This window comes from Dendronephthya gigantea, unplaced genomic scaffold (assembly GCF_004324835.1).
Source record: "Dendronephthya gigantea isolate DGI-Jeju-01 unplaced genomic scaffold, DenGig_1.0 000010F, whole genome shotgun sequence".
NCBI classification, from domain to species: domain Eukaryota; kingdom Metazoa; phylum Cnidaria; class Anthozoa; order Malacalcyonacea; family Nephtheidae; genus Dendronephthya; species Dendronephthya gigantea.
Window position 1 is genome coordinate 2,528,055 of NW_021163020.1, and position 22,623 is coordinate 2,550,677.

The 22,623-nt window shown below is 39.8% G+C and overlaps 1 protein-coding gene and 1 pseudogene across 1 annotated transcript; both read right to left on the bottom strand.

Moving 5' to 3' along the window:
• Positions 1-102: 102 nt before the first annotated feature.
• On the bottom strand, positions 103-15,068 carry LOC114518110 (lipoxygenase homology domain-containing protein 1-like). Its single transcript, XM_028538035.1, has 45 exons — positions 14,941-15,068; positions 14,379-14,559; positions 13,794-14,065; positions 13,549-13,644; positions 12,870-13,052; positions 12,575-12,752; positions 12,254-12,368; positions 12,015-12,095; positions 11,886-11,934; positions 11,657-11,789; positions 11,314-11,458; positions 11,096-11,198; positions 10,793-10,937; positions 10,438-10,700; positions 9,986-10,121; positions 9,726-9,886; positions 9,509-9,595; positions 9,295-9,427; positions 9,013-9,167; positions 8,631-8,788; positions 8,403-8,476; positions 7,984-8,177; positions 7,645-7,837; positions 7,406-7,566; positions 7,225-7,311; positions 6,907-7,141; positions 6,550-6,704; positions 6,133-6,436; positions 5,956-6,060; positions 5,776-5,881; positions 5,434-5,618; positions 5,081-5,259; positions 4,730-5,006; positions 4,407-4,561; positions 4,098-4,316; positions 3,801-3,972; positions 3,505-3,711; positions 3,211-3,390; positions 2,692-2,939; positions 2,377-2,503; positions 2,045-2,236; positions 1,718-1,927; positions 1,085-1,382; positions 891-997; positions 103-814 (listed from the first exon to the last, which is right to left on the bottom strand). The coding sequence occupies exons 2-45, from the start codon at positions 14,488-14,490 to the stop codon at positions 429-431; spliced, it is 7,461 nt and encodes a 2,486-aa protein (XP_028393836.1). The 5' UTR covers positions 14,491-14,559; positions 14,941-15,068; the 3' UTR covers positions 103-428.
• Positions 15,069-15,192: 124 nt separating this feature from the next.
• Positions 15,193-22,208, bottom strand: LOC114518451 (annotated as a pseudogene).
• Between the last annotated feature and the right edge of the window lie 415 nt (positions 22,209-22,623).

The window sequence follows — 22,623 nt, forward strand, 5'->3', positions numbered from 1 at the left end:
AATACACAAACGGCTGCTGCCGCTGCCATTAGACCACAGCGAACACTCGATAATTTCAAGAATATGCATGATTAGTTCGTGCAAGAAAACTATGATAAATATATCAATTCTATATACAATAAATTATACATTGTTTGTCACAGGATAATACAAATAACTGTTCAACAATTTCATTTTGGAATTAAAGGATAGCAATTAGCAAATGTGACAAAATGTGACTGGTCAGAAAATTACGTCACCTAATAAACGTAACTCTTATTGGAACAGTTCACTGTATTCGAATCGCTATCTTTTTCAACCTCGTACCCAGGGTTGTATCCTTTTACAATTGCTCAGTCAGTCCGGCTGCATTTGTCCTTGGTGCCAGTACTCTTTGGGCTCTCGACTCGTCTCAATTAATAACCTCGTTCCCAAGTAGTACCCCTTATCTAAGTAGCACTTGTTCCAGAGGGAAAAAGTTCTCGGCAAATCAAACCATCGCCTTTCTTTTTATCAAGCCATTGGTTACACGGGAATGTTATCATTTCAGAAGAGTCTAAATTCGTGACCTCGACCCGATCTAACATCCACCCAGCACCGAATCCTTTGTTATCATGCTCTATCCGCAACCTCTTGAGCTGGCCTAAATCTAGAGCTTCCAGTGTGAACGCGTCTCGCTGACCCTTTTCAAATAGATTGACCATCTTCTTTGTCAATTTCCGCTGTCCCGTATCACCGTTGTCGCCATATATCACGATGCTGACGTTAGCGTCCGTACCAGCATGCGCAACGTCAGCGGTATATACGGCTATCTCGTATTGAATAGGTTTAAGCTCTAAAAGATTAGAATACACATAGAGAATACTTAATTTGGAATGCTTCAGCAAAATATACAGTCAAAAAGTGCATACCTCTTATTACAGCAAGCTTCGATCTTTCAGAGGATTTGCATTCAAGCTTGACTCCATCCCCTTTATTAGAGGTCAGTGGAATCCACTGTCGACAAGGGAACACAAACCTAAATAAAATATACGATGACGCATCGTATTTGAAAAAGGTTCCTTGTTCAACATTTATTAACAATTTCCTCATATAGACAACCCACCTTTCACCGTTGTCGGTATTTTTAACAACGACTTCATGTAAGTACCACGATTGGTCTTTCTCTGATTTCTTCTGCCCCGGCTTTGGATGATGTCCAACGATGACTTCGCGAATAGCTCCCAGAGGCTTGGTAACGAATTTAAACGTGTCGCTACGGCCGCGTCTGAGAATCTTATTCTTGACGCTGTTCTCTATATTATACACCTGGGACTTTCGTTTCTCTCCAAGCAGTATAATAGACGCATTTTGATTGGTTCCCGCATTCTGCTTGTCACTCGTCAGCATCGTTATCTCAAAGACTGAAATAAGAAGGAGGTTGAGATTCCGTGTACGAAGGCATTGATAAAATAAATACGAGATTTTGTTGTCGATAGGTCTGTTCATACGATTCAATTATTTTTTGCATCCAATTCAATTCTAATGGATGTGGGCAGTAAACAAACTAAAGCCAATGAGGTGCTGCTTTGTCAATAACAGACTACATTCAACACCCTGGAAATGAATTGGATCCAACAAATTTGGATTATGCGAAAAGACCTTAAGAGCATAAGATTTCATTCTTTACTCAAAGCTCTGTTTCACTTAGTAAATATCAAACAATCATTGTGAAAGTTAAGCATATGGCTCTCCATACCTGCAACAGGCGAGTCAGTTGTTTCATCTCTGTTTGAACAAGGAATCTCTCGTAACAAACTACCATCTTCTTTATCTTTACCAAGCCAACGGTCACATGGAAACTCGTAAACTTTCTTGGTGCTTTGATCTTCGATATTAATTCTTTCCAAGTACCAACTTGCCTTCAGGAATTTATTATCATGCCAAACTCTGACCTTTGTTAGTTCGCCTGCAGCAGAGATATGCTTATAGTGAAATCACAAACTAGCAGTCAGGGACCATAGGGACAATATAGGGATAAAAAGATCATGTGGTGTCAGAACTGCACACGAGTAAGGATTCTTACCTAAACTCAGAATCTCTTGCAAGTTAAACACGTCTGTATGACCCCGTTCAAATTTATCTTTATAGGTCTCCGAATTCTTCAGCGGCACTTCTCCCGAGTCTCCATATTCACCAAATATTATGAGAAATACATTAGCGTCAGTGCCAGCACCGCTCACATCTCCAGTGATTACGTCCACCTTGTAGCTTGTGTCTGGAATAGGTGAGAATATGATTCGTGAATTAGTATGTTCACAGGTAAAAGTTGTGGTAAAGATTAGACTCCTGTGACGGACGACTGTGTGGAAACTAAAGGAGCGATGGAAGAATCATAAGGTTGTTTTAGTAACGTACTTCCTAAAGGCTTTTCACCCTCCGTGATCGCGGGGAGTTCTTTCACCATTCCCCCGGACGATTTTGATAGCCAACCATTGCATTTGAACACACTCACCACACCCGTGTCATCATTACGGACGATAACCTGAAAAACAACAAAAGGTTAACCACAGTCGATTCTTTTACGATGTATGGTTATACCATAAAACTACTATGTAAAAAATTTGGTCTTAAGAAATTATCCTCCTGTGATAATAATATCAGACACTAAAAATATCATCTGGGTAAAAAATATGTGGTTCGCACGATAATAGTAATTATGCGGACCCTCACCTTATCTAGGTACCAATTCACACGATTTCCTTTACCCTCGTGTCCAATCCTCATCTTGCGCAACTTGCCCACGTCTTCGAGCTCCATTCGGAACATGTCGACACCGCCTCGTTCAAACCTCTCCTCACCCTTCTCGAGTTTCACTTCAGGCGTGGCGCCCTCGCTTCCAAATATGGTCATGGTGACATCACTATCTATACCGGCATCCTTTACATCACCAGTAAATACCGTGATTTCATATGGCGCAACTGCAAATTTGATGAAAAGGTCAGTGATAGGATTTCACTAGAGTTGACTGGCATAACCAGTTCATTGTATGCTTAGAGATGACTAAACTACCCTAAACGCAGCCTCCTAAACTACCCTAACTAAACTACCCTAAACGCAGCCTCCTAAACTACCCTAACTAAACTACCCTAAACGCTCCTAAACTACCCTAACTAAACTACCCTAAACTACCCTAACTAAACTACCCTAAACGCTCCTAAACTACCCTAGTTGTAATACAAGTATACTTACGTGGTTTGTATGAGACTTGGTCGTTTTCGTTAGCAGTCAACACACGTGTAGTCAAGCCATCTTCTTTATCCTTGGCCAACCATCGGTTACAGGGGAAATGGTAAACTTTACCTTTCGTTGGCACGTCAATTTCAATCTCTTTAAGGAGCCAGCCATCCTTTTGGGAATACCCGTTGTGTCCTTTTACGAAAAAAAGACGATAATCAATGTACCTGCCTTTCATTTCTGCCCTTGACTACTGGACTAAATACCTCACAGAAAAGACTAAGCTATTAGACAAAGACTTCAACATACCAACTTCAATTTTTCTGACCTCCCCGACATCAGTCCCATCTACTGAGAACGTCTCGGCTGTTCCCGTTTCGAATCCAGCTTTTTGAACGAGCTCAAGATCAATTTTATCCGTAGCCGCCTGAGTTCCAATCAATACGATATAAACCTTAGCCTCAGTTCCCCCATCTTTGTCATCACCAGTCCTCACTCGGACCGTATAAGAAATTGCTAGAATAAAAAAGAAACACATTGACCAACCGAAATACCTTTATTCTCCAGCTGCTTCAATTATTTCTATAATCGATCACGTTAATTACATTTCAACGGTGCATCTTTTTTGGCTTTGTCTTTAAATTCTTTCTCGAATATCGCATCAGCCGTTGAACTACGCTTCTTGCTCAGATCTCCAAGAGTTGACTTAGACAGAGATGAATCAAGCTTGAGACTGCTGGCCGTACTCATTCCAGTCATTGTTGTAGAACGATCACCCTGGTGAGGAAAAAATGGATAAACTCATTGCAAACAAATGGAGCAAATCCTACTTAGGTAAGCAATAGTAAAATGAGATTTTGCGTCATCATTGTAAGGAAGTAGGCAAATGGTTACAAACAAACCTTGTAATCTTTTTCATAAAAGTTTCTTTCTATCTTCTTATCCTCCTTGTTCTTAGCAAGCCACCTCTCGCAATGAAACAAGAAGCGTCTATCAGCGGTAAGGTCTTCTAACTCGACTCTCTCGACGAACCAAGCTGGATTTAACATTGAGTTATCGTGACGCAACTTGATCTTATGTACGGTACCAAGATCAGCAGCCTCGAATGTAAAGATATCTTCCTGGAAACAAGAAGGTTAGAAGGCAATGTTTAAGCTGTGTTGACTTCGGAAAATAGACAGCTCTTTCTTTCTGAAGACTTGCTATCTTACCTTGCCCCGTTCGAATTTATCCGTATGCGTTTCAGACTTTGTCAGCGGTCTTTCACCAGAGTCACCATATTGTCCGAATAAAGTGATGAAAACATTCGCATCGGTTCCAGCACCTTTGACGTCACCGGTGAACACGTGGACACGATATTTATGAACTAAACACGACAGGAAAGTGTCAATCAAAATTCTCACCAATAATCTGTGAGACGAAGCCTGTCACTAGATCTATTTAACTACAGATCATTGTACAAATCTCCACAGATGGAGCACCTGTTTCTTGAATGTCCTCCACAACGATGTTATTGAAGTTAATATTCACTTACCGTCTAGTGCCTGATGCTCGACTTTATTCGCCACAACTTCGCCTTTCTTATTAACCAATTCCTCCGTCACATCTCTCGGTACCAACTCTCTAACAATCGCGCCATCATCTTCTCCCTTAGCCAACCAACGTTTACAAGGAAACGTGTAGAGGGTCGTACTTTTGTTGTCGTCAAGCAATCGGCGTATTTCCACCTTATCGAGAAACCATCCGGCCCCAATCCCCTTTCCGTCGTGACCAACCCGGACCTTTTCTATAACATCACCAACATCAACCAGCTAAAACAATGAAATATATTGCTTCAAAATGTGTTATATGGCGAGGTAACTTGGTATTATACCGTCGTTAATACCTCCTTTACGAACTGGTCCGTTGAACCTCGGTCAAAGCATCCCTTCTTTTTCTTCTTCGTTTCGGCCAAGATGCATTCCCCTGTGTTTAATTCAGCTCCGTAAATCACTATGAATACATTCGCACTAGTCCCTGCGCCACTCACGTCTCCAGTGTATACGGTGATCTCATAAGGAACGTCTGAGGGAAATATGAAGAGAGAATTATTAATATTTTAGTCAAGTTATCACTAGTATGTTAATTTAGTTCCATGTTTCCTCTGGTAGTACGATTGGATCAAAGACCTAGGACTCGTACAAACAGCAACAACACAATGGAAAGGAATGACTGAATCAAAAATAACCAAGTACTTACGTGGTGTATAGACTTGTTCGGCATCTTCAACTGGATACAACTCTCTTTCTAACAATCCATCATCTTTCCCTTTATCCAACCATCGTCCACAGGGGAACAACCATCGAGTACCAAGACTTTTTGAATCGATCTCGACTTTATCTAGAAACCAGCCTGCAAAGCCACCCTTGTTGTCATGCCCGATTCTGAAAGCAAGAACAAGAAACGTGCTATTATGAGATTCATTGCAGCTCGCTTGAACGAAAACCATGTTGTGTAGAATACGTGAAACTGCGGGTCTTGTGGCTAAAACAATCGAATGAGAACTCAATACGTGCACGATCTGAAAACATCCACATTTACCTTATCTTTTTCAACACACCAACGTCAGCATCCAATGTAAAGACATCATTCTGATCACGCTCAAATTTATCTTTATTTGTTTTCGAAGTTTTCAGATCAAGTTTACCTTCAAAACAGAGCATCAAAGATGTTAATTATACGAGCCTGTTGTGAATTTCAAACTGCGATAAAGTTCTCTACCTGTTTCTCCTTTATCTCCAAACAAAACGATGTAAACGTTGGCGTCAGTGCCCGCGCCAGAAACGTCTCCTGTGACTACATACACCTCGTAGGAACTGAGTCGAGCTGAGTGAAAAGAGAAGAAATTTTGAAACTTTCACAATGGCTTTTTATCGCAAAAGACAGCGAAATGAATACCTTTCGATTCCAAGTCCAAAGAATCGACTAACGCCTTGGAACTTTGACGTCGGTTCATCTTTCTCTTCTGTTCGGCATTATAGTCCTCTGACGTCAGAGCAGGCAAGTCACGTGATATCTGACCGTCATCTTCGTTGGTTGCCAGCCAGCGGTCGCACGGGAAAACATACCGCTGCCCTTTCAATTTGTCTTCGATTTCAACCTTGGAGAGGAACCATGCCGATTTCATTCCGCTATTGTCGTGACGGATTTTCAACTTGGACAAAGCACCCAGGGAGATGCACTTGATTGTAAATATGTCCTCCTAAAAATGAAAAGAGGCAGTAAGTAAATAAAGAGAGACCAGTGAAATCAGGGAATTGTTATATTGCAAAACACTGAACTAAAGTTATACTGGACGACTCTTTCAGTTCTAACCTGGTTCCGCTCAAACTTGTCCATATGCTTCTCAGACTTCTGCAACTTCCTCTCGCCAGAATCACCGTTTTCACCATATATGGTAGCAAGGACGTTAGCATTCGTCCCAGCATGCATCACGTCGCCAGTGTAAACATGGATGACGTAGGTATTTTCTAAATGATAATGATGTCATTGGTTGGCAAACAGTCACCGAAAGTAGGCATGAATTGCAACAATAGTGAGATACAGAACATGTTTTTGAAGAATGGCTACTGCTGTTAAGCTATATATATATTATGAATGTCTAAACGAGGTCCAAACTGCTAGTATGCTCCTAAACATGAATACATGAAATTTTAAATACGTGTATATTACCCGCAAGAGTGTTTCGTCTCTTTAAACCAGACTTTGTACTTGGCACTAGTTCCCTCACGATCTCACCATCGTCTTCGCCTTTTGCAAGCCAGCGGTTACACAAGAACAGATATTCATAATCATTTTCATCACTTTCTCCCTCTTCATCGTCATCAGATGCTTTCTTTCCACCTTTTCGTTTCTTCTTTTTCGATTTTTCCTTTTCCCCGTCCGGTTTAATCCGGCTAATCTCGACCTTAAAGTATTTCACACCATGGTAAAGATGACGAATACTGCACATCAGAAAACATAACAAAAAATGCTGCACAAAGAGCTCACCTTGTCCAAGAACCAGGCTGCACCAAATCCTGCGTTATCGTGGCCAATTCGTATCTTAGTTAGGGCTCCAATATCTTCGCTTTCAACCTGAAAACATAATCATCAATAAGAAATAAAAAACTTGGACATAAGCTGTGCTTATCGCTCTTGTTCGCAGCCGTGAGATGAGACAGATACAGACCTTAAACTTGTCGACTTTGGCTCTTTCGAAATTATCAGTCTTGTTTCTTAGTTTAAACTCGTCAGATTTTCCTTTCTCTCCATACAACACCAGTATGACGTTAGCATCAGTTCCAGCTCCCCTGACGTCGCCTGTGTGCACGACAACTTCGTAGGGTATTTCTGCAAAACAAAACAAAACATCTTTTTGTAGTTCTATTATATACAAGAGATACGTTTAAACAGGAATTAACAATTTACTTTGTTCCATGGTGTTTTGTTGACTTGGATACAACTCTCTTTCGATTTTGCCATCATCTTCATCCTCTGCTAACCAGCGATGACAGGGAAACACCATAACTTGACCATGCGATGGTATATCCACAGTTACCTCGTCCAAGTGCCAACCAGCACCAAAACCCTTACCATCATGACCAATACGTATCATCTCCAACTATCAATTTTCAAATAATAACAGGTGTTTACAAATGACGTACTGCCTAGTTTTCCACTGCGAACTGAACTACCTCACACGCAGGAAATCTCTCATATTGAAATCGACAGCTACACAAATGTTACTCAAAAAGCTGATGGACCTACTTTGCCTATGTCAACTGCTTCAACCGTGAACACATCGGCTCTCCCTCTTTCAAATTTATTCTTTGTGTTTTCAGATTGTCTCAAAGGCAACCTTCCCGTGTCTCCTTTCTTGCCAAATATCTGAACATAAACATTCGCATCCGTCCCAGCACCACGAACATCTCCTGTCCTCACAGTCACTTTGTATGAGGTTGCTAGGAAAAATAAATGACTTTAAGTGAAGATATCAAAGTGAAAGTGGATCGGAGATCATAAAAATAACCCATTAGAATGAAACCTTGCATGCCCCTGCATGCACTCAGGCGATGCTTCACTTGACGCAAAAGAGACTTCGATATTGTAGTTGCAATGGAAAACATACTCATTTGTAGTAATCACAAGCACAACTGCACAAGTCAAGCATAAATACCGTAACTTACTTTGCAGCAAGCTGGTTCCACCTAAAGTGAGCTCTCTGATAATCTGACCATCGTCTTCGTCTTTGGCTAACCATCTGAAATAAAGCAAGGAAGTGCCTCGAGTTATACATGAGTTTTGGTAAGAGCTTCGAGGACAAAAACTGCCTACGAGAAATGCATTCATGTCACAACTTAAAGTCTCTCAATGTGGCGTGAAATAGTACATACGAAAACATTGTTGAAATTCACCTTTCACAAGGGAAATTGAATTCCTTCAAGGGATCATTGGGATCTTTGATCACAACTTTATCCAAGAACCATCCGGCCCCAGGTCCTTTGCCATCATGACCGATTCTGATCTTCTCCAAATCTTTAAGGTCCACCGCCTCTATCTCAAATTCATCAACCTAAAATAGCGCAATGTTTACTTTAGTTTATCGTGCTTTACCTTGTCATTTAACAGTTGATATGAAGCATCAGCTTTTCTGCGTTTAATGGCATTAAGAGAAAGAATAATGTAACCGAAGGGGTCAGTCTGTGAGCAGTCTACCAAGTGGATAACTGGTCCAATTCTCCCGAGAGGTGACAGAAAAGAAACTGGTATTTCAATTCATAGTGAATACGAACTTACATTTCCTTTTTCAAATTTATTTCTGTTTGATTTTGAAAACATTAGCGGCCTCTCGCCGGTATCACCTTGCTTGCCAAATACGGTCAAGAAAACGTTTGCATCAGTACCAGCCCCAGACTTCTTGGCAGTGTGTATGAACACTGGATAAATCAGCACTGAAATAAAGAAAATGATGCCCTTTTCATTGATATAAGATGAGAGAGCTTGAAAAGAAGACCAAGCAAATGAAAATCCAGGAAACTTTTAAAAGAGGAACTAAATAAAAATTCAAGAAAGACAAACCCGGCTGAGGTTGAATTCCTTCACCAAATGCAGGCAATTCCTTGATAATACTTCGATCATCTTCCTTGAGGGAAAGCCATCGACCACATTTGAATGAAAACTTAGCTCCAGTCTTTGTGTTTTCAACTTGAGCCTAAACAATTGGTAGTTTTAGCTCACGTCACCGTTAACAAAAAGCAGACTAGGAACACGTAGAGAGGTAACTAGACAGTACCTTTTCTAAATGCCAATCTGAGAACGATTTAGAGTTGTCATGTCGAACCCGAAGCTTGTACAATGGACCGACATTTGCAAGCTCGACCTAGATAAAATATTATAAACATTTACGACCATGACGTCACTTTTAAGGGTACATGAATGATTAGGATTACGTCATTCTTGAGCTACCTCGATGATGTCACCATTCAATGAAATGGTAATCCTGATCATACCTTAAACTTATCAAGTTGTCCCTGTTCAAAATTATCCGTTGCATTTCCAATTCGAATTTCTTCAGTCTTTCCTTTCTTTCCATATAAGGTAACAAAGACATTGGCATCGGTTCCAGCTCCCCGTTCATCGCTCGTCCAAACCCACACATTATACACGATCTCTGAAACACAGAAGAAAAGCGTTGAAATGAAGTTTGTGAGATCTCGAGTACAAATAAGTCCAGTTTATAGATCAGTACAAGTCTGGTTGATTCACATACTTGGTCTGCGTTTCTGTCTCATATCTTCAGATTCAAATAAGTCTCGTTCCAGTCTTCCATCGCCTTCGTCATCTGCTATCCATTGTTGACAAAGAAAAACCTGTTCGCATCCGGTGCTGGGACAGTCAACTACGACCTGCAACATAATATTCCGTTTAAAACCAGCAAGCACCGTTCATTATTCGTTCTTAACTGTTAATACTTTTTCTCTTGATTTCCATAAAGAAGAGTGAATATGGGTCAAGTATTGCTGTGATTCCTACTTTAATACATTCATATCGGATTTGTCATTCAGCTCTAAACTGCTTTGCAAATTCAAATCTGGGACTCTCAATACTTTAGTTAGAAGAGTTAATAGTAATCACACTTAAGCACTGGTGGATGTTTCAAATAATCGATGTTCCGGGCCTCCCCCCCTGCATTAGCATTTCCTAAGGCTATTGTCTCTTTACCTTCTCACAAAACCAACCAGCTCCTAGGCCGGTATTATCATGTCCAATGGTAATGTGATGTAAAGGACTAAGACAGTCCGCACTCTCCACATTGAATATGTCAGTTCTTCCCCGTTCAAAATTATCGCTTTTTTCATTCCTCAGCACCAGTTTCCCGCTGTTCTTCTCGCCTTCCTCGCCGCCATAAAGGACGACAAACACATTTGCGCTTGTCGAGCCGTTTCTGACGTCACCTGTGGTCACGTGAACCTTGTATGGAACACCTAAAAACAGTGGTTCCACAAGAATACTTCAAATAATCGACTTCAAAGCAGGAAAAATCTCGCATTTTAAAAAACCTCGCAGCGTTACTCACCAGGTGTGATGTACATATCAGCTTGTTGGGAGCCGTTAGTACAAACGAGTTCTCTCGTAATTTGTCTATCATCCTCATCTTTAGCCAACCAACGGTGACACGGAAACTCGAAAACTTTCCCCCGACTTTCATCTTCAACTGTCACCTGGTGACAATGAAAAACAAACGAAGTCAATCCGTGTGCTGTGTACAATGACGAGGAATATGGTATTATTGGGATGATAGGTGATATGTACGATGGATAGGATAGGATCAACATAGGTCAAACCTATCAATTTGAGCCTATCAGGTGAAAGGACGTACTTTATCCAAGAACCATCCTGGTCCAACCCCACGATTGTCATGACCAATGCGCAGTTTAATCAACTCGCCAAGATCGATCCCCTCCAAGCGAAATGTGTCCATTCTAAGTAAACCAATGATCGAAGTTTATTAGGTATTGGATAACTTCAATATTAGGATAATCCTTCAACAATAACAGCAATTTTAAAAAAGAAACACCATGCATCTCCATTACTTACCTTCCTTTCTCAAAATTATTTCTTGAATTATCAAGGCAATGTTCTCCAGTGTCTCCGTTCTCACCAAATATGGTGACCGTGACATTAGCGTCCGTCCCAGCCCCCCTCACATCACCTGTGTACGTACATACTTTGTACTTGAAACCTGGAGTGAACGATGAAACGAGTAAGTCCCCTGGTATTTTGCTAGAAGCCGGAAGGTTTTAGCTGGATGGAAATTTCCAGAATGTACGCGAAATTGTACCGTAACATCAGAAGAAGTCAAGAAGATATTAAGGCGATCAGATGCAGAAAAAACGCCCTCAATTTTATCCTTAAGCTAATATCAAACCCACAATATTACCTTGGCGTTTATCAGTGGCTTTCTTGGTCGCCATCAATTGTCTTCTTATTTGACCATCACCTTCATCCTTGTCCAGCCATTGATCGCAAGGAAAGTACGTCACAGTACCTTTGACCAACTCCGTAACTGATATCTGCATAAATTTTTAAGTCATAATAGGATAACTCGGTTAATTAGGACCAGGTCATGGTCATCTCATACATATATGGTCATAAAAAGAACTCCCCACCTTATGAAGGTACCATCCAGGACCAAATCCAGTATTGTCATGTTCCACGCTAGAAACGATAAACAGAGTTCATTATTTAAAAACATGTGATGAATGCCTCCTTTTGTGATACAGCTGGTTATATCTTACATCATTTTTCTCAAAGATCCAAGATTGGTTGACTTGATCTTAAACCGGTCGGTCTTTCCTCTTTCAAAGTTGTCATTATCCCTAAACAGGAAGCCATTGCTTAGTTCAGTTCAGTCGTGTTCCAGCCGTGAGGCGCAAAAGAATCGAGCAAATTTCGCTACACCTCTTAATTTTTCTTTCTCGTGTGTGGACATTATATGAAGGCAGATAATATTCGTCTCCGACATTCTCATATTTACCTGTTTGCTAATAGTACTTTCGGTGTTGTCCCTTTTGAGCCAAATAAGGTCATATAAACTTTAGCATCAGTTCCTGCCCCACGAATATCGCCAGTTTCAACAGTTACCTCGTAAACTGTAATCATAAGGTTTGAATGAAATAAAATCTCTGTTTCTGTAATAACTCATTAATGGTACTGTATTCCAAGCTTCAATCAATTTTCACTGTCAAGTTCATTGCATGGTCATCTGAAACTTAGCGAAGTTGGTAACCCGGGAAGACATATGTAGAACAATTAACACAAAGGCGTAACTGAAACTGATTTCATTTAACATGCTAACCTGTTTTAACGGGTTTCGAAGTGCCGCTGTTGGCATGCAACTGACGTTTGATTTGACAGTCTCCTTCAAACAAAGACAACCATTGGAATGATGGAAATGTCCACACTTTCTTATTTCTTGTATTTTTCACCAAGATTTCGAGTACGAACCATCCTTGCTTTCTGTCTATACCATCGTGCTATGAACAAATATATCTCTAATTACATGGATATTGATCAGAAACTTAGCTCTTGGGGGACTAGAAGCTGTCAATGAAATGTGCCTATGATGCTGCTAATGTTAAACAAGGCATTACCTCAACATTAAGAACCTTCACATCTCCGATATCTGGACCTCGTATCGTGAAAGTTTCCTCAGATCCAGGTTTAAATACGAACTGAGGTTCGTACAGAAACGAATTTGACTTTATTCCTTCTGGTTTGTGAAACAATCTTGTTTTTCCAATAATACCTTTGTTTCCCTTCAACTCAACATATACCTAAGATTTATAACAAACAGACAGATTTGGAAAACTCGTAAGATTTTGAGAGATTTGGAAACCCCTCTGGCTAGAAGGGTGGGGCTGAGTAATTGGAGAGAGAGGGGACAATGAGAGAGGGTTAGTTAAAAAGGATTATGAGTAACGTAAAATTGAGAACTAATTTTAGAGATAGGGTTGTTAGAGATGGATTACTGGAGAGGGGTAGATTATAAAAAAAATGGAGATAGGGAAGAGGGGGAGCAGATTACAAAATAGGGGGTTGTTGAAAAATAGTTCATTAAGATGAATTTTAACAGACAGAGGACCAGATTATAGAAAAGAGGGGTTAGTAAAGGTAGAGCCCCATTAGAGAAAAGATCATAATGGGAGGTGGGTGATTATCAGAGGAGGGTGACTCTATTAGAAGAAAACACCTTTTTAGGAAGAAGACTAGATTGAACATTTATTTTGATGGAATAACCACAACAAATATAATCAAAGAGCACATGCATACATTAGCATCAGTTCCAGCATTCCTTCTGTCATCTGTTCTCACCACAACTTTGTAAACAACCCCAGATGCCTTTCTTCTTCGTCCCTTTTGTGGTGTCTGTATAATGAGAAAGTGAAATGTGAAATTTCATATTGATGTAAAATGGTTAGGTATGAAATGCATCAGTAAATTTGTTAATTAGTATATATGTGTCAATCTGAAAGTAGAATAAAGTTCCAATTAACTTCAAATATCATTCCACATACCTTGAACAATTTTGTTTGTGAAGCTGATTCAAACCTCCTTGCATAATAACGAGCAAGGTGTGGATCATTGAGTGCATTGTATGGTTCATTTAGATGTGAACGTCCACCAGTGGCCTGCGCCCTAGTTGGTGAGCCAAAGGTTTTACAACATGCGTATGGTGCTGCTCTGCTGACGCGAGAATCTTGAGATGCATGGTGTAATGTAACATTATATTTCTTGAGAGGACGGGCAGGTAACGCATTTGGATTGTGCCATATTGGCTGCGTGGGAGCTGGAAATGAAAGATATGATACATGATTGTGAAAAAAATATGTGAACGTTTATGAGACAAGGTAGTGGATGCTCAATTCAAAAAAATTAAGATTTCTCTTACATAGCTCAATAAAGCTAATATGAAAATTAGTTACTAGGCTATTAATTCAACTGGCAACAAAGTGAAAATGTATAAAAATGATATAGAAATATATAAAAAACCAGAGCAGGGTGAGCAGCTGTTACATTAACAATGATGTGATTGTCATCACTAGTGTCCAAACTTGAGATGCATACATACAAGCCTTTCATCATTTCAAAGTACTTCATACCTGACAATGATCGTGGCTTTTTCTCAGGCGGCTTAGGATCTGTTGCGTATGATTTTGATCTGACCAACGCGGGGTCTTGCAACAAGGTTTTAACACCCAGAGAACTTTGCATTTTTGTGACGTTAATTCTTTAGCATCATTCGAAACAGCGTTCACTCATCACAAGAATATAAATACGCTTCTAAAATCAGGTAAAAATGATCACAATGTGTGTATCCGTTAACACAAATACAGGGCAATATATGACACTGTTTAGATCACACACATCATTCTTTACTACAAATTGCGTGACTCTACTAGATCCCTACTATAACTAATTGTTGCAAATTGAAATGGCACATAAATTCAATGTACTTTTACTGTAATTAAACAATCGTTAATATACTAAAAAACCATAGCACGCTAAACGGTATAGCTACATACGTAAGCCACACAAATTTAAACATAGATTCTCGTAAATATATAAGTAGACATATTATGTTACAAAATATATATTTAACTCCTCGAGAGGATTGTTACTTTTATAAATAACTAAATCTCTACTATCAAAAATTATACGTACCTTTTTTTCTGAAATATATTTTAAGATCTAAATGATTTAGTTTCTAATCTAACGACAAATGAAGCGCTGTGCTGTTAAGATTAACAAAAAGATATATAAATTTTATCCATAATTTTCTTATTAAATATTGCAGCGTCTCTGGTCGTTAGGCAACTGCAAACATTGCAACACGCGGGACATCGCGCGAGGATATTACATAATACATATGCAAGTAGCTGACCGAATGAATGAATGAAACTGGATGGTGTATCGTCGTTTTTTGCATAATGAACATACGCGAAATATGGTTACAACCTTCCGTACTGATTTATATGAAACTAAGTCGTTTAAACAAAATATAAGATACTAAAGGATCATTTATATTTTACAGTTGTAATACTATTTACTAAAAATCTGAGCACACTTTTCCGACAAGAAAGTACAATAATTTAGCATATTTACTGATAAAACGCTTGTTGTCTAGGTTTGTGTCTGCAAAGATATCTCTTGAAACGATCAGTTATTTTGAACGCAAACTACGTGATTTTTCAATTTCCGATAATTTATCTGTCTTATCACACAACTTGTCCTAGGATTATAATATATAAGAATGATATATATAATAATAGATGAATATTATAAATGATAACCATCAACTTTCTTTAAAGACATTTACGACACAGCAGAAAACCTCAAATCGCAATCGTTCAGGCCCAGATCAATGTTATTCAGCGGTACCATACCCACACGAATACTAGGGTCAACAGCAACAATATAGTGCCCATCGTTGTAAGAATCTTCTCGCCTATTGTCTCATAAAGAATATCATCATTCAAGGCGAGATCTCCTTCAACCTGATGATCCGACATCTTGATATTCGCCACGCCATTAGCACCCAATTCATCTAAGGGAAAAATTAACGCAGAATATCATCCGAGAAAATTGACATGGACAAGTGAAAACTGAAACGCAAACATCTGAACGCGTCATTACAAAAAGCCTAGCTATGCGTATGGTTAGTTAGGGTCTGTTTACATGGAGCAAGTTATCCCGGCTAGGCGATGTAAAAAGCGCAACACTTCAAAGACTTAACCTGATTAGTCTTTCATTATATGCAGTTTTCACCTCGCCTAGCCGGGATAACTCGCTCACTTAATCCCAGTAAAAAACCCCTGCAACAATAGAACGAACGAGTTTTGTTTGGTAATCCTGCATGTTAAAACAGAGTTTGCGATCTACGATAAAGTCGACGTCGCCCCTTTGATTTCTACCTAAAAAAAGCGATTAAATGATAAAGCAATATATAAGAAATTCCACCTACAGTCTTCAGCACCAACGTTAACTTGAGACGTCACATTATAGGATTTCTTCTTTGCTCTGATTGTGGCCCACGTCAGACCAGCAAGCTCTTCTTTCGGAATGGGTGCCGTTAGGAGACTGAGAACGATTATCACGAACGCAGTGGCCGCAAAAAGAATCACACCTGTAAAAAAATGATCTCAATTTTGAGTTGTACACAATTGTTGAGCTCTGTGTGTATCTGAGAATGTAAAAACGTAAATAGCGAGAGACAAATTGGCGCCTCATTAAGGGAAGAAAAAATAGATATGAGGTCTCGATCTGAAAAGAAAATATCAAAAGGAAAAGGAAGAAAGTAAAAAAACTGACCAAAGTACATGAAGTTCATGGAAACAAACCCAGGACGATCGTCAACCTCGCCACATTTCGGCGCTTGATAAATATATTCCGTGATGAATCTGATGACACCAAGCACCGTACCAAACACCAAGCCTTTATCAATGAAATATTTCAATGATGATATGACAAAGTTTAATTTCTGCGGTATGCAGTTGATGATGAACGCCGACAATTCAATATTTTAAGCATGCTTCAACTCCTTAAGACTGGTTTGTTATTGTGGATTTCTGCAGTATGCAGTTTTTAACTTGTTGAACCCACGAAAAGAAGAACGTTGAACCTGTACCTCCAAGTCCTCCCCAGCCGTTTGCGCGCGGCCACAATATTCCTATTGAAAAGACCGCCATGATAGGAGATCCCAATAAGGCCTGGATGGTTTGGATATATTTGAAAAGGCGACTGCCACTTCCACCTAACAATTAAAATAATATGTATATCAATTTAGTGGGATAATAGAGATCATATAATTGAAATGAATCTTGTATTTGTCTTGTCTCGACTAAAAACAGTTATGGGTGACTGCAGTGACGAGGCCCAACTTCATTACATCAACCACCTTGACTAAATGGAAACGAGATTTAGGGCTGATGATATGATGGCTGGACGTCTATACAATTCCACGGTTTATGACTGAACTACCCAATGTGTGGGGGACTGGGGGTACGATGTAGATTGTATTCCAGTGCAAGGCTTCAGCAGGTTTCCAACAAATTCTGATCCACAACGAGGTCAAGGGGATTTATGATCTGCCATAGAAACAGGCCTGTTGTTCACTTACTATCGATTAAAGGTAGCCATACGACTCCCAGACCAACCAAAGAGACGACAACGAGACGCCCAACTATAAGTTTTTCTCTTTCACCTGCCTAAGACAAAACAGAACGTTCCGGGTAAATCATTGGCGCATGCCGAATTTGGGGATTATACATAAAGTATTTGGGTATCAAGCCCTTGGAAAAGTCTCGTGTTGTATTTTACCTTGGGTCGTATGTAGTTCCAGATATCCACTGTGAATATTGTACTACAACTGTTGTATACAGACGAGAGAGATGACATTACAGCAGCGATCATCACAGCCATCATCAGGCCAGTTAACCCGGCAGGCAGCAAGTTGAATACGAGTCTTCGGAAGAAAAAATATTGACCTTACACTTTCTGTCTCGAACTTATATTTTGTAACGGATAGCAGCTATCAGAAAGCAATTGGGCTCCCCTCCAGGTCGACAAGAACAGAGTTATAAAAATTCATCTCCTCCAGGAGGAATTTATATGAACTCAAAATTATGTTATTGAGAGAACTCTCTTCTTTTCAATTACATCGAATTTACTGGTTCCGCCACACTTACTTAGGGTAAGCCTCTGTTCGTACAGCCCAGTTCGTTATCACATCTCTCCTTGCAACTTTTGGCGTCCGGACAAGCGATAGTATCGGCATAAAGCACCCGGGAAATCATCCCCGGCATTACCATGATAAACATCGGAATAACTTTGAGAAATCCCGCTAAAATCGTGCCGCCTTTTGCGTGAGCGAGAGATTTTGACGCCAGGGTCCGTTGAACTATGACCTGCATGTTAAGTAAACAAACAATAAATTGGTTTCAAACACTCGCTACCGCTATGGCTAAGCAAGAAGCACTTTACCTGATCCGTACACCAGTACCATATTCCAATGATAGGCAGGGATAGCCAGAGACCCAGCCAGGGATAATCGGGGTCATCTATTGGTCTAAACATGTGATCCCAGTATGGTGTCATATCGTAACAACTCGAGTTATCTGTAATATTACTGATATTTCCAACGAACTGCCTTTGCGACAGGAACTTGTCCAGAGCTTAAACCCCCAATTTCGCGAAACCCTTAAAGAGAAATATAGCAACCGTAAAAGACCTTTATGAAAGACAATGTGTGTATGCATGAAGTATCGACTCTGTTTCGGAGCCAGTACGTCTTCAAAGGCATTGAAAGTAAGATTCATAGTGGAGCTTATGGAGGGAAAAGTATCATACCCATAATTGTAAGAACCACAGCACCAATTAACATGATCGTGCATTGCAAAACGTCCGTATAGGTAACTGCCTCTAAACCGCCTAAAAAAATGAATCGAATGGTGGTTACACCAGGGCCGTAGCTAGACCGAGGGGATATATATTCATGTTTATCTACCACAAGAACAATACGTACAAAAGAAATCAGTCGGGCATTAGATGAATTTATGAATAGCACCCCCCAATTAAGCTTCTAGCTACGGCCCTGGGTTACACCATAGTTAATATACTAAAACATAGAAGCCAGCGCCACAAAGGAAAGACAGTCTTGCAGTTGTTCTGCACGAAAGCGATCTAGTTTTGACAGTAAACTGACCTAGGATGACGTACAGAGCTGTAATGGCCAGGATAATCACAGCAGAGATATAAATATTAGTTCCTGTTGCTTCTTTGAAGTAAAGACTTCCAGCATATATATCAACCTGCATTTGAAGAAAAACTTTATCATCTTCACAATATCTGATCGACTTTACAAAAAAAATTTTTATACACTTACGGATATTTTTGTGAACACATAGCTGATGAGAGCAACAACGGTCATGAATAACTGGATTGCTTTGCTCTTATATCTGTTCTTGAGAAACTCTGGCATCGTAAAAACCTGGAACACACACATGAGAAATGGCCTTACACTCTTGGGTTCTTCTCAAACCATATTGGATGCTCAAAAACACGATGCTACTCACTCCTCCCTTGAGGTAGATTGGAACGAAAACATATCCCAATAACAGGAGAATCCAGGATGCCTAAAAGAACGGGGATCACCAATATCATCAATTAATATACTACAGCATTAAAGTTAGGGCGCTATATCATCATCATCATCCTCATCAATATCATCACGATCATCATCACCATCAATACCATCGCTAACATCATCATCACCATTCATCATCATGATCATCACCAATATCATCACCACCACCACCACCAAAACGCTATAAGAAGCCTTACCATGCAAGCACTTACCTGCCATTCATAAGCTACCACCGCTATACCCGTAGCAGCACCATCACCAGCTATGCCAACGAAATGTGTACCACCAATATTACTGGCGAATAAACTACCACCAACCATCCACCATGCCAAGGAACGACCAGCCAGAAAATATCCTTCGGCAGTTTCTTCTTCATGTCTCCGACTCTTTCGGAACTTCGCCTGAAAAACACCAAAAAACGAGATTAAAGATTGCACGAGAATTGTAACTGAGACATGGTCCTCGTAAGTGGCAATATTTTCGACTACTTCCGCTGTCGTCATGTAACGTTTCCTGAATTCAAACAATAAGACATATTTTTTTCAAGTGGCAGTTGTTAAAAAGCCGCTTAAACTAGGCATGGTGGAAAGTACGGAGTGCGGAGTCGGAGTACGGAGTCTGAATTAGACTCCGTATTTTCCCGCGAACTCGACCATGGTCGAATTAGTCGTTTTCCGGCGAACTCGACCATGGTCGAATTAGTCGTTTTCCGGCGAACTCGACCATGGTCGAATTAGTCGTTTTCCGGCGAACTCGACCATGGTCGAATTAGCCGTTTTCCGACGAACTCGACCATGGTCGAATGCAAAAAAAACGAAAACTTTGTGACGAAAACTTCGATGAACCTTTACTCCGGATTAGCACCAATTAGGCTTTAAGAAACTGACTCTGATCTGCTCGCCGTTGTCGTCTGCCATGCAAGCTAGCTAGATGTTCACAAGCATAATCATGTGTGCTATAAAACCTATCGCTGTCACATAATAAGTGTGATATTTAAGCCACACCATTTGCTTACCACAAGACCAATACATATCGTGAAGACGAAGTAAAATACAATAACCAACCAATCTCCCCAGTGAAATGTGCTCGACATTGTCTCACGGAATCAGTCTGTCGGGAAAAACGATGGAAAAAATGAGAAAAATCGGTTTGTCCAACAAACACTCCGGAACACCTTAACTTATGGGACAGAAGTGGAACACTGCGAAGAGAACAGAAGAGAACCAGATGCATATGTAGAAGACATCATATGTTAGCAGCAATCTGTTTGACCTGATTAGTTGACGAAGTCATCTTAGCTGGAATGTGATGACAGTTCTTGCTAATTCTTTACAAACCACACCGCACGAACCTTCATCGTTTTTCCTTTTTAACCGTACGTTATAGCATGTATAATTTGTATTTGAAAATTGGCACGTGCGGGAACTCGAGTCTAAACTACGAGGAATACCTAATACGGGGTACTGTTTCAACGTAAGCCTGGGACCTTTACCCTTTATACTATATATGATATACCTGTAACATGCAGTTTGATTCAATACTGCCTTTTGTTGACCTCGTTTTTAGTATTGTTATAGTTAACAATACTTTTCTTCCTTCAAACCTAACTTAGATACAAACAATTGGCTTACAAAACATGTCTGATGTCGCCGGTAAGCCGAACTGCATACAACACGATAGCCTCTATAAAGAAGCGTGTTTCAGACAGACGTCATGCACAGTTCCTAAGTAGCGATTTAAAGTAGCGAGAAAATATCCAGTATCTGAAGTTCAAATGATTTCTTTTTGAACTGCTTCGAGACATGAGAAGCACATTGGAATTTGGAAATAGGGTCACATGAAACCAGTCTTGCAGCAGTTAGCTATCATATTCAGCGCGTGGAATATGTGAAGACGTCCAGTTGTTAGAGATTAACAACCGTTGTCACAATGTATTTAATTAACTGCTCTTATTGTGAAAGATTTTTATAGCCGGAACACTTAACGAACTCCATTCCAACGAAGTTAAAAAAACAGGACTTCATGCCCTGGTTTTTCCAAATGCCAAACTGACGCCAAGTGGGTAGTGGGAAAAAGCCAATCAGAAATGCGCAAGTGTCTTGTGTATAGGATTTCTACACAACGTTTACTCTGCAAATTCAACGCTAAACAGATCTATAACGAGGTCTACCAAGTATCTTTGTGAACACGTTCGTTAATAACTCGCGATATGAGCGTATGTTATCATTTTTTATGCCATACAAACGAGTTCAAGCTAAGCAAGGTCTAGCAGACGCTGGCTGGATCTTGGCAATATAGTTCATGACGATTATTACATAAAAAATGTCGTTGTACAATAATACAATTCCATGCAGTATTAAGCAAAATCCCTACATGTACTTACACAACTTTGAAACATAACATATAAAGACGATTTCTAAATCATAAAGATCGCTGTGAAGCATCAAAGTTAGACGCATTTGAAGCTCCATGGGTATTTGACTAATTTGAGTTACAATTGAGTATAAATTCAACACCCTGACTGTTTTACATGTTAGGAGTTTGGTCAGACTGCTGTGCTTACCAATCTGCGATTTCTGTTGAACCTGGCGTAAATAACTTCCTTGGGATAAATAGCTTTGGCGACGCTGAGAGTCGAAAGTCAGCTACCTATGTCAATACTCATCCACAGAGAAAAGAATTATTATAGTAGGTGACACTCAGCGCGGATCAAGTTACGAAACAAAAAGCCTTGCGCAAATATTATTAACCAAGTTTGCGCGGGTGGTTTACTGCTTGTGGGGCAATAGAATTGTAATTATAACAACCAGCAAATTTATAGCTCTGGGAAATAATCTAAGAATATTAGGCGGATATAGTCAGGAAGATGTATATGTACATGGTGCAGACACAAAAAATAAAGTGTCTGTAATATCAATAATATGGCCGTATTGTACTTGGAAATTATTATTCGCCGTAAAAACAGAATTATAATCATGTAGATATACTATTTAGGCGACGATTTTTTTCTAGTCAATTATTAGTTAGAATTAAAAATACTAATCCCCGGCTTATCAGAGGCTCATAACACTCTCTTGTAATCTATCCGGTTCAGCCTCAGTAAGACTGTTCTCTATTGTTCATTTGTAAGTTGTGTTTTCGTATAATCTTTGGCGAGTCACCTTAACATGAAAACGTGTTTGGCGTTGGTCTTGCCCAGCGGC